The following is a 16,296-nucleotide window of genomic DNA, read 5'->3' as shown; positions in this document are numbered from 1 at the left end:
AGGCAGTCTGCAAAGGATCTAATTCGGAGAATGCTATCTCCAAAAGAGCGAGATATCAGCCGCGAAGCTCCACAAGTTTAGGCATGCGGCACAACAAGCCACTTATGAGGGCGCTTCAGCTTGGTAAGCGATCGTGTTAAGGGTGCGAATTGATGAAATCAACTTGAAGCTAAAAGTTGGTGGTCAGGATATTGACCGGCCCTACCAGATCTGACAGAGTATCGTGGATTGCTGGAGGCATGATTTAAGATCGACATGGTGGAACACACTGGAAGTTGACTCACCCAATGACACTGAGCTGTTGCATGCTTGTGACGTTGATATGGCTCCATGGCCCGGGAATACCACGACCCGGTAGTGGCATCCGTATCTAATATGGAATTCGTCTTGTGCTTCTCGTGAACAGTTAGCTTTTGGCTGACCTATAACAGGCTGCCTTGTGAAGATGGCTCTTTGTCCTTCTGCCCTTCTACTATGGCCGAACCACCTCCGTGGGTTCCCATGATGGCACTCCAGGCGCCACAATGCAGTGATTCCTACAACTTGGATGGACGCTCCGTTCCGTTCCGCTTTGCCCTGCAGGACATGTTCTTCTGCAGTAGTTGAAGAAGCACCATGGGCCTTTTTGGTTGCCACAACAGCCTGGGACGATTCAAATGGACCTATGTATTTCCCTAGTCCTAGAATGCAGCAAGGATTCTCCAGACGTTTGAACAACATGGCCCTTGCGTCAAACAAACCAACACCGCCGTTGATTCCTTACGCCGCTCAACCTCGTGGCCGTTGGCTTCGACATAGCAAGGCGAGGCTGGGCCAATACGGCCGCAGGTAAACTTACGAGATACCCGAACGAGAACCAAGGCGTCGTAGATGTGTTTTAAAGTTTGACTACTGAAAGCACTGTTGGAACCGATGCATGTCGGAGAGACTTCGTCCTAACTGACAGGTCTGATAACCGAAGGCCAGACGCCACTTGTGCATGGTATTTATGGCTGGTGGGGTTTCAACAGCAGCCTAGACGTTCAAGTTCGCCGAACCACCTCTCTGGCGCTGTGGATGTTAAGCTGCGGTTACTGTTGATGATAACGCTTACCAAAGTTTGGGTGTGAGGACCACTGGAAAAAGCGTGAACTAGAGAATGAACACCAGTGAACCGATTATCAGATCGTATTACAACCTGTCGAATGAACGGCTTTCAGCCTCATGCAGGGACATCCACAAGTGATCAACATCATAGCGCAAAAGCCATGTAATCTCCGTCGAGGCGAGAGGCATGCTTTCCTGTAACGTCGAAAGATCAGCAGTGTTCTCGCATAGAGGTTTAGCATGTCATCTCCAGGGTCCAACAATAGCGTCTTTGGACAGAGAGCCCATCCCACACTTCGCCGAAGAATAAAATATGCATCTTTTAAGTAATCAAAACGTCACAGGAATTTCATCGCCAATGTGGAACGAAAGCTCCGAAATATCTCCATCAAGTCAGCGATGAATCTTCCCAAACAAGACGCCCAATATGATATGTCATAAGGATAGCTGGTAAGGCTCTTTCAGCAATGTGAGCTACCCAGTTTGTGCATCTGAGCCCAGAGGCGTGAATAGTTGCCCTGTTAAGCTGAGGTCCTGGCATGATTAATAAGAACCGTATAAAAAACCGTTAATAGTTTGGCCCGCACTAAATTCAACAAATTGGCTTGCCTTCCTAAGTCGAGAAGCACCATTTTTATAGCCATCATAGCACGATCGAGATGCCAATTCCAAAAGGCTTATCACTGCCCGCTAGATAATAGACGAATGGCGCTTTTCACAGATACCAGCTCTCATCAAACAAAAACTTCCTGCTAAGTCTCCAGGTCAAACATTTGCATGGTATTTGCGCCTGCTGTACTCCAGCCAGGTCTTTCCCATGCGTTGCATCGTTATACCTACTCAGCTACTCGACTGCTCTCCGCAGAAAAGCCTAGCGTCGAGATTCATGCTAATAAGCGTAAGTGGCCTAGAACTTCCCGAGAGAGATCAGCGGGCTAAAGTGGATAGCAGATCGTAGATGAGTTTCTTCCAGATTAGCTCAAGTGGTTGATAACTTTACTTCCCAGTACCCATGATCTTACCCTCTAGAGGACAGAAAACGTAGGACTGGCCTCCACTAAAATCCAGCTACCTGCCACCAATCTGAGTCTTAAGCTTTGTTTCCCCCCCTTGCTTTCGTCTTGCGCATCCTCCCACCCCTGTCAGACGAACGCCTCTGGTCTTCAGAAGCCTGAAAAATCAATCCTGGGTGAGAATCGGGCATCTTAGTCCGTTGGTTAATAGCCGAAGCGAACTGATTTCCTTTTCCAGATGAATTGTCTATTATCTCTTATTACCGGCAGATCATGTTGGATTGTGACCGTATGAGAAGTTAGTCTTTTTGGGTCCGAGCAACACAAAAAACCGTATACCAGTAACAGTGACAGCAGCACGTGGAGTCAGTACGTCAAATCAGGAACATTGATTGCGACAGCGGCCGCTCACTTACAGTCCCTTAAGTTGGGCGAGAGGCCCAGACCTACAACCCGTTCAGAGAATTAAGGGCGAGAGAATAGCCTAACCCCTTGCGGGGCTCATTCTAAATGTCATCTATGCTCTTGATTATTACTAGACAGAAGCTCTCGAATCATTGGCACACCACAATCCGACGCTTTGGGTCGGGTTTGTCTATATCGGTAGCATTACCAACACCGTGGTCCGGAGATGAGGCTTATTGTGAGTGTGTCGGTCGACGATACAGTAGGGCTCCAGGACCATGTCTTTGGATCTGCCTTAGAACGCCGAACTGGCGTTGGTGTTGGTTCACAAAGGGCAGAAATAGGTCCTGCCGTTCTGGTGCCGAAGAGCGCTCTAGGAACCGCCTCATGCGTTTCGAAATGCTGACCTGCATAGACTTACAAGGCATCACCTCGTGAGGCCCCGTTTGAACCGATAAGCACGTGTTCGAGGATCTCAACCAACATGTTTTGAGTCGTGTTGCAGAAAATGTCCATTCTTTGGCGGGAAACACATCCATATGTAGATATAAACTGATCAGCATACATAGAGCCGATCGACGTCGGTATCTGGTCATCATGGTGTATGCAAACAGGGAGTCAGCTCCTTCAAAGTGAGGCTAGTTTAGCATACGATTTGGTCCTGCTACAATAGCGGATTGCCAAGTTTGGTCCCGATCGAAGTTGGTTGCTGCTCCGTCACATGCTTTCATGAGCTGTCGTTTTTTGTTATGATGGAGTCGATGCGATCAGATGGCTGATTATCAGCACGCCAATTCCGACTTGCAAATTTATGAACCAGAGCCACGGATCTAGAAGCTAAGCCTCTACAACCCCAATTTATTTTAAACTCTGTGAATCTTGCGAGTCTTCACGAATAGCTGCTGTGTGGTCGCTGCGCTTCTCCTGACTCATTAATTAACACTCGGCACCGAGATGATTTATGGCTTCGGGGGTTCAGCTCACAAGAGTTTAGCGTTCAGTGCTAATGGAAGCCAAGAGCCAGGCTCTTCCCTGGTTCTCCGTGTTCAGGGACGTGCTACGGAGTAGAACTTGGGCTAATAGACACTGTATAGCATATCACTGTTTCAGGTAACTTGTTAGTGAAGTTGCCCAGAAAGATGGGGATTGTTGAAAGTTTGTGAGGTTATCTTGGCTTTGATAAAAGCGGGTGATCTATTAAGGGAACGACGGAAGGCAGAAGGTCTTCGCGGGGGTGGACCCAAGGACATGGAAAGATGCGATTGGACGTGAAACCGGGCATTTAGTGTCTGCCCTACAAGGACGATGGATCTGTTGGTTATGTGAGATCGTGAGCAGAAGGTGCTGGGGTGTTTTAGCAATTGCAACTAACAATATGCATCAGACGCCTGAGCACATGGGATCATGGATGTCTGTGTATCTCAGTGCCGTATCATGTATCACGTAACTGCAGTCAGATAATGTACTGTTTCTGTTGTGTCATAAGCGATAAATGCTCATGGCACACACATTCCAAGACCCTGTCAATGGAAGCAGCAACTCCAACTGCCAGCTTTACCGTATGGGGATATGGTTGAGATGGCCTTGTTGAAACATGATCTGAGTCTCTACGATTGAAATGTCAGAATCACCAGCCCAAGCCAAAGCAAAGGAACCTGAGCCTGGGGGACTTGGAAGCGGGTGGCACTAGGCTTTGAGATAGTTGAATCGCTAGACAACGCCGAGAAATCAACCCTTTTCCCGCTGAGATGATGGCGAAGGGGAGACGCCGGGTGGGTAGGGATGGAAACAGCTACAGTAACAAACACAGGCGGTATTAAGGGCTCTCCTTGGGTCGAATCCCGCGTTGTGGTGCAGACGCTGACGCCAGTGGGCGGTCAATACTCGAGCTGACAACCCTCCAAGACGGTCAGCCCTTTTTCATGTATGATTTCAGGGGTGAGATTGAGATCGGACCGTGCAGTTATAGTTGGACTAGCAAGATCTGCAGCACAATTCATATGTGAACGAATCATGTCCACTATTTCCGACAGATTGGACAGTGATATTACCGGACAGACTGATTGACATTCAATTGCGAGGGCTGGTTTGACTTGACTCGACTTGAGCCCTGAACTGCATCGAGGCGTGCAGAGACTCCTGATAGGCTCGCCCTTAGCAAAAAGGACCTGAACATGGGCTGATGTGCATTTGCATCCATGCAACTCGCGCCAACAGAGAGAGCGCCAAGAAATCGCCAAGGCTACGACGAGCCAATCGCACTTGTACAAAAGACCGGAGCTCCACTTGCACCACAACTGGGACCACCCTAGGACACGCTGTCGGGTTTAAAGACCCGGCTGTCGGTACAACCTAGAGCAGTGGAGGAGGCTTGATTGCTCCGGCAGGACGGTCACTGGACGGGCGTAACACCTACGCCTTCGGTAGAGACATCCATGGATGCAGACAATCTGCCAGAAACAAAGAAATACAGGTACGTTACTATACGTTGACAGAGTTACATGCAATACCTAAGGTAGTCTGCCCAGTGATATCCAATGGGTTGTGCACTCTAATAAAAACCCCTACCATCCTGTCGGATCATTAAGCTAAATCCAGTAAAACATGACCTACACATAGTTAGCAACTCAGATAGCCTACTAACCTACTATAACAAAGTACTGTACCAAGGCTAACCTTAAGGTACTAAGTCTACTGCCACCACCATAGAGTAGTCCGCTCGACGGTCCACCCCAGCAATGAAGCGGCGTCAACGCCGCCTGCTCTTCTAGCGCAACGAGGATACCTTCATATTACCTGCCCTGCCCTGCCCTGCTCTTCCCTGGCTCCCTTTCCGTCTCTGTTCCCTCTGATCTTCCATTCATCTATTCCCGTCTTAAATCTCGTCTTTCATCTCTCAAGTTCTAGCCACTTTATCTTCTCTATTACTCAAACTCCATGGGGCAAGTCATCATCCCCAGCTGCCTCTAGCGATGTGCGAGCCTCACACAGGAAACCAGTGGAGAGACTCGCCTTCAGAGGCACCCCAACACCAACACCAGCAGGACATCAGTATCACTGGTTCATGCCCAAGAGCAACTACAATAATGTCATCCGAAAACGCGCAAATAGCCGGACAACCATTATCACCACCGAGTTCACCACCCGCTTCGTCATTGATATCAGTTTTAGCCTCTCGATGCCAATCTACTCGGCCTCTTCAATCCCAATCAATTGATGTCCTTGCTTCACAACTTGGCAGCTCTTCTTTGGAGCATTTCCATTACGACTCTTCTCGCTCGACTACACGGCTTCCGGAAACCGCCCTCTCGCCCATTTCATTACCCGACGATGACTGCATTAATGTACAGTCGATACTCAACCATCAGGGTTCCGACTCCATGGAGCTTGATCCCTACAAAGACATGAATACTACGAAATCTCGTAATTATCATCCGAGAAACGCCCAAGAGGATTTTGCCTGTGCTCTTGATGGACCTTTCAATCCATTTGTGCCCATTGCTGTTGATCCGACCACTCTTAGTGAAGGCCCGGGGGATGCCTCAAGGTCAATGTACAGGCCCAATGCAAATGGCGGCTTTCAAGTGGATGAAGGATACTGTGAAGACGAGGATGATTTCTCTTGGCTTCAACCACTTGTACTGCGAAGGACGACTGGTACGCCTGATGGAATTAAGAAGCGTTACGAGCTTGGGTATCGAAGATCCGCTGATGCTGCAAGTCGTTGTCGCAACACGATTCACAGTGTACCTCGAATGCGACGACGCGACAAGAAGAGAAGCAGGCAATCGCAACCCTACTCTACGGCAAGCTCCGTCAGGGGCCGCTCGGATTCACAAACCTCGCAGATGGTTATTTCAACACAGTGAAGTACCCAAATTTCTGCGGTGCTTTCTCAACACATTTTAACAGCATACACGGTGGGCGCAGGCTACATGTTACAGAGTAATTCTTTCAAGGACAACTGACTCACGCATCACGGAGTTACACGGATGGAGCATTTACAAGAGCGAAGCATCTGCCCTCTGAAACAAGGTCATGGATGACTGGGCAAAGGCGTTGCAGTATTTTTGAGGTCAGACAGCTTAGGATTTGTATTTTGTTTTGTTTTTGGGAATCACAGCCTGGAGTTTTGGTATCACGACCAGGGATGTTATGTTCTTTTATGGGCAATGTCAGAGGCGTTTAGGGTTTATATGCTTGGAAGACAGGACCAGCATGGGGCGCATTATTATCTGGGGAGCTCATGACCAAAAGGTTCAAGCGTTATGGCCAGGAAGGCAAGACAAGACTGTTGCATAGCATTGTACGATGGACAAAGTCGATATCGGTATCTAGTATTATTGTACGTTAGTAGAGCATCACACGGCGTCTGGTCTCGATGAGCAGACGAAACCGTAACCCGTGGGATACCACGAAAGAAATGAAACAAATCGTGTACAGTTATTACACTAAACAAAGTGTTAGGCAAGGCGTTACTTTTGTGTGAAGCTCCGAACCCATGAGGGTCACTTTGACGAAGAGTGGAAGAATGGAAGAATGGCAAGAAGTACAAGTCAATTGTGGGCCAGGCTTCAATCGGACGACCTGTGAACTCTATCGGGCACGGCTGGTGAAGCCATCACCAACCGGGCTGGGCAACTATGACGCCCGCTCCGCAAGGCCATGAGCGTCCACTGACAAATCGTCAAGATACGTAAGCAATGTCTAGCGTGTCAATCGGCAAAGGCGTCTTCATTTTCCCACGCATCACAGTAAGGGATCTCTGCCCATCATATGAGCGACTGTCGCATATAAATCGATTCATCGGTGCCGTCAACAGCCGCGCGCCAGATCAGCGCAAGCCTCTGGAAAGAGTTTCATCGGTCTGGGCTCGCCAATGAACGCGGGTAAACGGGGAAGGGAACCATTCTACCTAGGCACAGCGATTCCGTAATCATAGAGGCTTCAGACGAAACAGAAAATTCATTTGTTTACTATTGAGAGTCATGAGGACTGGGGCGTTGATGAGGCGACGAGGTCAGACAGGCTGAAGGAGCATTCTTGACATGAGACATGAGACATTCACGGAAGAAAGATCCATGATGAAGATGTATTTGTTTTAATTGAATGTGTCGGGTGAGGGCGATGATCGATCGGAGGGGGGACTGAATGACAATCATAGTGGAGGGGAGACGGGGCCTAGGGGGCCTAGAGCCTGTCAGATCTGATCAACCCCCCTGTACTGGATGTCATGTCAGGTGCAACTATGCAATGCAACCAATTTATTTTGCCCGGGCTGCAAGGTACAGTACACGAAGCCAGGATCAGGGCCGGGACCAGGGGCACTAGAAAACAGCCAGGGGCTTTGTCAGCCCGAACGAGAATCAACATCAAGAACTAAGACCACGATAGATGCGATGTGCTGCAAGAGACGTAATGTGATGTGATACCGCCGTGGGGAGATCATCGCTGGACGTCATACTGCCAATCTTTTGATCAATTCGAACGAGCTCTTGAACTCTACACTTCTGTACCTGTGTCCAGTTGAAAGCAACGCTCCGCTCATGATCAACCGACCCGACTCAAACTTTCGCACGCTCTCTTCCCATTAACGCTCTCCTCTCCCCTCTCCCATCTCGCCTTCGCCCTTCCCGCCCATAAATACTAATACTAATGCTAGGCTAACGTAGGTACACCCGTAAACTCTACTTTAGCCCATCCCAGCGCCTCTACCATTTAGTCTTGGGTGGCTTCGGGCGTCCAGAGCATCACCACTTGCCGTCTAAGGAGAGTCATGTCAGTCATGACTCTTCACTTGCGCTCAATCGCCAACCCATGGAGAGTGTCGTTTATTCCCTTAAATGTGATTTCAAATATATATATAAACATATCACTCGTTCGATCAATTAACATTTGCAACACAAAAAGATCGTCCTCTTTAAATTCCCATTTGGAACAGACAAAGGGGGGTCAATCATCTGTCAATGACACGAGAATCTTTCTCAATGGAATGCTCCCTCATAGCCCCGTGCATTCCTCCCACTGTCGCACTCAAATCGCCCTCCTCCAAGTAGCAACCCGACCCAACGGTCTCGTTGCTGCGCCAGAGTGAATTCGTAGTCCTCTCTTTCTTACTCTCATGACCCTGATTCTGGCCCTGTTCATCAATATCTTGCTACTAATCTCAGCGAAGACCAACCTTCATTTTTGTCCCTGTGTCTTGCCCGTTTCTCTGGTACCCGTTGCTAGCTTGTCCGTTGCTCCATTGACTTGACTTTGGCCATCTCCACGCCTTGCCAGGTCTCGTTCGCTTACCGGCCGAGTCCCTTGTTGCTCGTCTTGAACTTTGTTTTGCTGCCTCTGACTGGCTCAGGCCTCTCGCCTCTCTTCTCACTATCGCTCAAAGACTCCTCAGGCTCCGGGTCTGGCTCCTTCTTTTCATTCCCTCCGTTGCCATTCTTTTGGCTCTCACCTCATTCATGCCATCAACCTTCACTTCCACTTCGACATCTTCGTCGTCTTCCGTAACTCTCTCTGCCAGCCCTAGGTGACTCGCTTGGCTGACCACGCCTCCATTGCATCCTCACCCATCAGCTTCAACTACTATTGCAGAACAACAGTCCAGTATCCCAATGGCCTCTTGGACCTTGCCCTATCGGGTTGAAGCTGTCGACCGCGACCCAGGCTTCTACTGGCAGGATATCGACAATGGACCTAACGATGGATCAAACGACTTCTTTGGTCAGTTTCTCAACTTTGATGGTGAAATCCCATCTTCTATGGCCGATCCACACGGTCACAACCCATCAATGCCGGCCCTAGCCAATGGACTTATCCTCGACCATCCTACCGAGTCCACTGCATCTGCCTCGTCAGGCGTTTCAACAACTGAAGATGAGTTCGATTTCTTCTCCTGCAGTTCTCAGGTCGACGCGACAATCCCCTCTCAGCCAGCCTCATCAGCTGTCGCAAGTGCATCGCATGAGGTCGATCCTCGAAGCCTCGGACTTGCGAGTGCCGTTGGACTGACGGACGAGAAGCCTCCCCTGGTGCCTCGAGTTTCCATGTCAGACCCAGAACTGCCCCGGGTTGATGGCATTTCATTACACTCTTCACCTGGAAAGCGGGTGCCTATTTCACAACCATCATCGCCAACTCCACCCAACACAATGGCCAGGAAACCCAACAAATTCGTTGAGGCACTCTCATCCACGATTCGTAAAGCCAGTAAACTTCGCAAACCCAAGAAGCTCGTTGCCATGGACCGCCCAGGCTCTCCGACCATGGACAATCCTCCTCGGGCCTTGCGACTGCAGCATCACGAATATGGCAACGGTAATGACGCATTCCCCCCATCACCGACATGCGGGCCGGATAGCACCAACTTTGTTCATGGGTTTTGTGACGATCCCTTTAGTGAAATTCCTCAGCCGCCTCCGAACAACTCTCTCCGCTTTTTCAGCACCAACGGAATCCACACACCAGCAGAATCCCCAGGAGTCAAGACTGAACCTGGCCTTTACCATCCCGACATGGCAGGGCAAGTTCCTCAGTCATCTTGGCAGCATCAACAACACCCGCACTCACACCCTCATCCACACCAACATCCCCATCCCCATCCACATCCACATCCACATCCACATCCACATCCACAGGCCCATGTTCATCCTCACCCACACCAGCAACCTGTTACTGTTGTGGGTACTGCACCCGAGACATGGCCGGGGCAAGAGTATATGGCTCAAAATCCTCATCAAAGCGGGTGGTGGGATCTAAATCTTTTAAACCAGAATGGCGAATATGTTGTAGCCGATCCGCAACAGCAGAAAAACGCCAGCCTCAACCTTGCCATGCATGCCCAGCATGCGGAGTTGCCGTACGAGTATCAAGTTCACGATCCCAATTCGGCTGGCCTCATGATCCATATGCCACAACCACGAAACGCCTCGGCTCCCAGTCACGACCTTTCGTTGAACACCCAGACTTACCTCCCTCCACCGCCTATCCCTCCAACATCAGAACGCCATCGTCCGCCACGAGCCCCGTCTTCTGGAGCACGACACTTGTCATGCTCTCCAATTCGTAAGACACGCCAGCCGTCCATTCCACCCACACCCGCCACAGCACACTCGCGCCACAGCTCCAATGGGTCCGTCGCATCAGCTCGCAGCGCCTCGGGTCGAGGTATAGTACCGGGGACTCCCACGGCAATGCGCAAGCAACGACGATCTCGAGATGCAAGCGGCAGCAGTGGAGGCGGCAGCGAGATCGGGTTCGTCAATTTTACTCCCAGCGACGGCGGTCTCCTAATGACAGGTGTTGCGCCGAGCGGCAGTTCGAAGACCAAGGCGCGAAGAGAGCGTGAGGCGATGGAACGGAGGCGACGATTGAGCGAGGCGGCCATGAAAGCGGTGCAAGCAGCAGGTGGTGATGTCGACAAGCTGATGGAACAGGGTTTTGCATTTTAACCCCTCAAATTCAATCCAAATCGGGTCTATTTGATTTTCGGTTCCTGGTTCCTGCATGAGACCACGTATGTGGCTGTCGGGACTTGCCGCAGCGTTTTTCACATGCGACTTCACATTTTATGTCATCAATAAAGATTTGATGATGCAGAGGTGAAAGAAAGGTGAGGGGAAGAATATGAGTTGACATGGGAGGACTAAGAAATCAAGTGGCAGGTGTTGGTGTTGGTGTTGGTGCTGGCGGTGAGACAATCCCAATTTGCATCGGAGCTAAAGGAAGGGGTGGGCGTTGAAAGGGAAAAGGGAAAGGGGGTATGGAGGGAGCTTTACCTCTACGAGGTTAACAAACATTTATCACGACAACAAACGACATCAATCGCCAACTGCGACAGGCACTGACCTTTTCATTATCATAACTCGACGACGGTGTTTCTCAATAATCTTCTATCTCTCTTTTTTCCACTATCTTAACTTTATCTCAAGCCTTTGCGCAATTTTTTGGCGGACTCGAATCGAACAAAAGAGATCCTCACTCAGCCTCATCAGTCCATCAACTATATCTATCTACCTAGGTCTTCCCTTTGGCAAAATTCCCGTCAACAAGTCTTGCGACTTTGAAAGCCTACTAGTCCAGAGACGTTCGTGGCCTCACAAAACTCCATTTCTTGAATTTGATTATTTTTTTTATTTTTTTTTGCGTCCTTGTTTGCTTGCTTATATATACCATTCGTCATGTACCAATAGTCATACTACAAGACTTAGAGTAGTAGTCTTGTTTTGCCTCTTCCTCACTGTACCTTAAGCCTCTCGTTTGAACGCAAAGCCTTGCTGTTCCGCTCAGATATGGAATAATCATTGTATTTGTACGGATGGTTGGGGAGGCTGGGTATTTGGTGTTTCCCTCTTCAACGTCCGAGGTGTTACATGGAAGTGTGGATGAGAATTCAAGGCTTTCGATCACTACGATGGCTGGTTTTGCATCGTCCATACCGAGTACTGAGCTTAGATACATTGGATACAAGCTCCATGGACAATTACTTCTCCGTTAGCCACGGAAGTTCCAGTCACTGGAAAGACCCTTTTTCATTAGATAAATAAAGTAACGCACCTTTCATGGATTGTGTTTGCACTTGAACCTCAAGCTGGCCTAAGGAGGCTGTTTCAGGCGACTGTCATTCACCTGGAAAACAATCCGGCTATTGGAATTTTTTGTTTTTAATTTGGGTACAAGTAATGGGAAGTCAGGCTCCCCACTGCCACATCTTCTAAGCTGTGGCGTACTCTCTCGGATATCGAACGTGAACTGGTGCCTGAGCTATCCCAATCCAGTGAAAAAAGTGCATTCCTCATTCCTTCCCGATACTGTTTATATATACAAAGCAAATACTCGTAAGAGCACTAGGGTTTCGATAATCGCCAACGCCAGGTCTCATCGCAGACGCCGTCGTCATGCTTTCGACAAACCATCCAAAAAGAAATTTGAGTACGACGAAACAAACAAGGAAAAAGAAAACACGGTCTTGGCGTGGTCAGTGTCGATTAACGGCTTAATTCGAGAGCTAACTCTCATCGTCCACAGCAGAAAATTCGATGTGTTGATGTTGTTAGGCCGGCTCGTTTTTGACAAAATGTCGTCAAATCCGAAACCTTCGCTGATGATAGAGCTCTCGGATGTAAGCTTTTCATGAGATAAATGGATAGAGCCTCGGTTACATCAGTTAGTGCTCGTAACCAGCACCACGCTGCCAAGGGCTAAAGAGGGGTCAGCATGTGCATCACTCTACTCGTCAAGCGTGAAAGCTTACCTGGCGTTGTTCTGTGATCTGTAACCACCTGGGCTACTGTCGCCTGCCGACCGTTGTTGAGAGAGATTGGATGTCGACTGTTGGTATGGGTTTGGTGACGCATTGCGGAACGGGCTTGCCGGTCGTTGTCCGTCAGCAGGGAAAAGTGGCATGGCGGGGTTCACAGGAGACCGGGGAGGAACATCGCCCCGTTGAAACGATGTTTGGGACTGGTTGTTCATCTCCGCCCGCCTTCTCAAGCTCTCAGAAGACACCGAGTCCTCCTCATCGAGATCGAGGTGCTTGTTGCTATAACCAGCCTTGTCACCTCGGGCAGTAGCGGCAAGAGCATCAAGCTCGGTTGTGGCGTTGACCTGGGTTTGAGACTTCATGAACGACGCACGATCGTCGGCCATGAACTGGTATCGTGCATCAGGGTTCTTGCGGAAGAAGACCAAGGCCGTCGAGACGATAAGCATGAGAAGAAGAATAAGTGCGAACGCAGCATTCAAAACGAACAACACGACACCAACGACACCAACGACAATCTTAGGCAGCCCGAACACATTAGAAAAGATGAGGAGAAAGATGGCGTTAATGAAGTTGATAGCAGCAATAGCGATGTTGAACGAGTTGGTGGGTTTATCCATCCAGGGTCGAAGAACCGAGGCGGCAATTAAGAAACCGACCTCAATGATGATAAACCCAACTGCCTGTGCCACATCGTTTTTCTGAGCCAATGCAACAAACATGGCCTTGACCACAGTGTAGACAAGGACGGGAACAATGAAGTAGTAAGCAGAAGCTCGGAATTGAACGTAGAGGAAACCCCACTTGTTGAGGGCCTGGGGATCCGAGAAGAGGATGTAGGCTGGGTTTCGGTGCATGGCAACAGAACGGCGAGCGATGCGGATGACCTTGCTGGCGCCCCAAGCGAGTGTGAAGGTCATTCCCAAGAGGAAGAAGACAGCGAGAACGACTTCAGCAGGCGAATCCTGTTGAGTGAATTCCCACAAACAAAGGATGACCATCTGAGGGAAGCCAATGAGCGTCAGACGGAAGAGGATGCCCTTTAGGACAGTCATCCAACCGTTTCGGAATTCCAAAAATTTGTCTGGGGCCATCCACTTCTGACGAACGCACAGTTCGCATACACCCTTGAAGGCAGCAATAGCCAGACATGTGATAACCACGAAGATGCAAAAGAAAGTGAGGCCGGTCATGAACAGGTTGGTGGTTTCAATCCTAGACTTGAAAGCAACTCGCTGAATACCGTACACGATATAAGTGCCATCCTCGGTTTGGATATTGGCGCGCTTGGCGAGTGCCCCAGCAGCATGACCGATGGGCTCCGTGATACTTCGAGGCATCATGGCGGCACTACGTTTGAAGAGATCGATACTAGTAGAAGCAGCCTGCAAACTTCGTTTCTGAACCTCGACCGACACTTGGCGGACATTGTACAAAATAGACTCGGGTGTGCCGCCAGTTGCTCGTTGGTACCACGTAAAAATGTCCTGCATGAAGCCAACGCGGATGATTCCCATTGACCACTGGAAATCCTGAGTCCAAGAGGAAACGATTGGGGGGAGTCCGACGCTGGTGAGACCAAGAATGGCCTGTGCCTGGAAATAGCCAAACAAGGAAAGCGAGTTAGAAGCGACATGAGCAGCAGTGTTGGCGTGACCGACCCCGGAAACAACGGCAGAAGAAATCAGACCAAGGCCGGCAATGATGGCAGTAGCCCACTTGACACCTTTGAGATCAACCGTTTTTCCGTTGGAAAAATCAGCTTCGACACATGCGACGCTCTCACCAGTGCTGGACATATTGACATAAACACGGACGGTAGCGTCGAGATCGGGAACACTGTAGGCGATTCCAGGTACTTGTTTGAGATTTTCTTTGCCGACTGGCAAGTTGAACTTGAATGGAATTTTTCCAGAAACCATGGGACAGAGACCAGCGAGATTGATTGTACAAGGGTCTACGGTCTGTTGAAGGAACTGGTAGCCGTATGCCGAGAGTCGAATGTCGAAGATAACCTTGCCCTGGATGGATGACGTTGCCACAGCCTTGACAAAGGCAGAGCCGTTGTTTGGTGTCAGGGCGACGTTGAAGAGCGTAGCTTTGAAACCATTATCCTTCTGGCAACTGTTGAGCGAGTTGGAGTAAAGAATCTTCTCTCCAGAAACGGGTGAGGCCAGGGCTGCCACTGAGGCGAGGACCGCCAGTGGTTTCATGATACAAGACCACATCGTGACCAAGTGATTATGATCGAATTCCTTGTCGATCGAGTCGTTTCGTTCGGTCGAAAGTTGGTTGTCGTCGTTTCAAGTCCAGGGTGTTGTTGAACAGTGTACTTCCAATCCTTCCAATGGTCCAAGATTACTAGTATGAGTCAAAGCAAAGCCCACGGCGGAGGTGGTCGACAAAGTATCGACAATGGCGACGAATTATGGCCTTCAAAAGACGTGGCTTTCTTCCGGACTGACTTTGGATAGATGGATAGCGAGAGTGAAGCCGCGGCAATTGGCGTAGAATTAGGAACGGAATAAGGCGATAATAAAGAAAGAAGTAAAGTTAATTAGCGAAAGGCCGAGGCGAGAAATCGTCTCCGCGACGAGGCGTGGCTGAAAGTGACAGCGTTTGGTCGTCTCGTCGTCGTCGATATGGGTTGGTTTTTCCCGTTGTCGCGGATGATGAATGAAATGGTTTTGTTGTGTGGGGGAAGACGAGAGGGAAAAGGAAGACCAGCGGCAACAGCCAAAGGAAGGAGTGAGATGGAAGGGAGGGAGAGAGGGATCAGGAACCTGGGTAGCAATGGCAGCGGCAGCAGGAAGCAGGTACGACCTGGCCTGGTCGGCGCTCGTAATAGCGGCAAGTACCTAGCGAGTAAATTGATACGTACGCGGTACAATCGAAGGGGGACAGGGGGGCGGGTGGTCCTTCACGAGTGCGGTGAAGCGGGGCCTGGAGGGACAGGTTTGGTTTAGTTTGGTCTTGGGTCCTGTGTGTGATGTGTGTGATAGGGGAGTCTTTTGTACGGAAACAAACGGCCTTTGTCTCTGAAGAGCCAGTTCATCTGATGAGGGTTTCGTTTGCTTTGCTGACAGCAATAGTGAAAGTGGTTTGGCAATGCTCAGCCGTCGCAAGGGCGAAGATGAAGGCCAGGAATAATAGGTTTTGTCGTATTCACATTCGTTGCGTCGTATTCAACCACCACACACGGTGTACCAATGCTAGCACGTCTCAGACGCAGGCCCCCTAGGTCAAGAATCTGGAGGCTGTGCAGGTACTTGGAATGTAGGCCAAGCGCTGGGCCAAGTGAAAGTCAACAACACGGATGCATGCGCGGGTATGGGGTGACGATCTCGTATCGACTCTAACAGTATATACTTTGTGGGTACACACCTCGTTCCCCATCAGCAACAAGGCCTTGCCCCTGGAAGACGAGGTCCAAATTTGTCTATTCACTGCGTGTATAAAGTGATATGGTGTACGTACCGAGAACGGATGTTTCGGGCTGGCTAAAACGTCGATTGAATGAAATGTGAGTAA

The 16,296-nt window shown here is 49.7% G+C and overlaps 4 protein-coding genes across 4 annotated transcripts; 2 read left to right on the top strand and 2 right to left on the bottom strand.

Moving 5' to 3' along the window:
* Window positions 1-365: 365 nt before the first annotated feature.
* On the bottom strand, window positions 366-935 carry FOBCDRAFT_223132 (uncharacterized protein; the record flags this gene model as incomplete). The annotated part of the gene is made up of 1 exon (XM_054704588.2): window positions 366-935. A coding segment is annotated over exon 1 (355 nt), but the record flags the coding sequence as incomplete, so codon positions are not given.
* A 4,655-nt stretch (window positions 936-5,590) lies between these two features.
* On the top strand, window positions 5,591-6,373 carry FOBCDRAFT_239895 (uncharacterized protein; the record flags this gene model as incomplete). The annotated part of the gene is made up of 1 exon (XM_031183859.2): window positions 5,591-6,373. The coding sequence occupies one exon, from the start codon at window positions 5,591-5,593 to the stop codon at window positions 6,371-6,373; it is 783 nt and encodes a 260-aa protein (XP_031039501.2).
* A 2,519-nt stretch (window positions 6,374-8,892) lies between these two features.
* Window positions 8,893-11,231, top strand: FOBCDRAFT_34668 (uncharacterized protein). The gene has a single exon (XM_031183858.3). It carries the CDS (start codon window positions 9,119-9,121, stop codon window positions 10,952-10,954), a length of 1,836 nt encoding a protein of 611 aa, XP_031039500.2. The 5' UTR covers window positions 8,893-9,118; the 3' UTR covers window positions 10,955-11,231.
* A 1,438-nt stretch (window positions 11,232-12,669) lies between these two features.
* On the bottom strand, window positions 12,670-14,993 carry FOBCDRAFT_135777 (uncharacterized protein; the record flags this gene model as incomplete). Its single annotated transcript, XM_031183857.2, has 2 exons — window positions 12,670-12,703; window positions 12,757-14,993. The coding sequence occupies 2 exons, from the start codon at window positions 14,991-14,993 to the stop codon at window positions 12,670-12,672; spliced, it is 2,271 nt and encodes a 756-aa protein (XP_031039499.1).
* Between the last annotated feature and the right edge of the window lie 1,303 nt (window positions 14,994-16,296).

Source organism: Fusarium oxysporum, chromosome V (assembly GCF_013085055.1).
Source record: "Fusarium oxysporum Fo47 chromosome V, complete sequence".
In the NCBI taxonomy this organism is placed as follows: Eukaryota; Fungi; Ascomycota; class Sordariomycetes; order Hypocreales; family Nectriaceae; genus Fusarium; species Fusarium oxysporum.
The sequence above is the reverse complement of the archived record's forward strand: the minus strand, read 5'-3'. Positions and strand labels throughout refer to the sequence as shown.

Coding starts and splice junctions, on each gene's coding strand:
- FOBCDRAFT_34668 (XM_031183858.3), top strand. CDS start 9,119: ATGGCCTCTTGGACCTTGCCCTATCGGGTTGAAGCTGTCGACCGCGAC.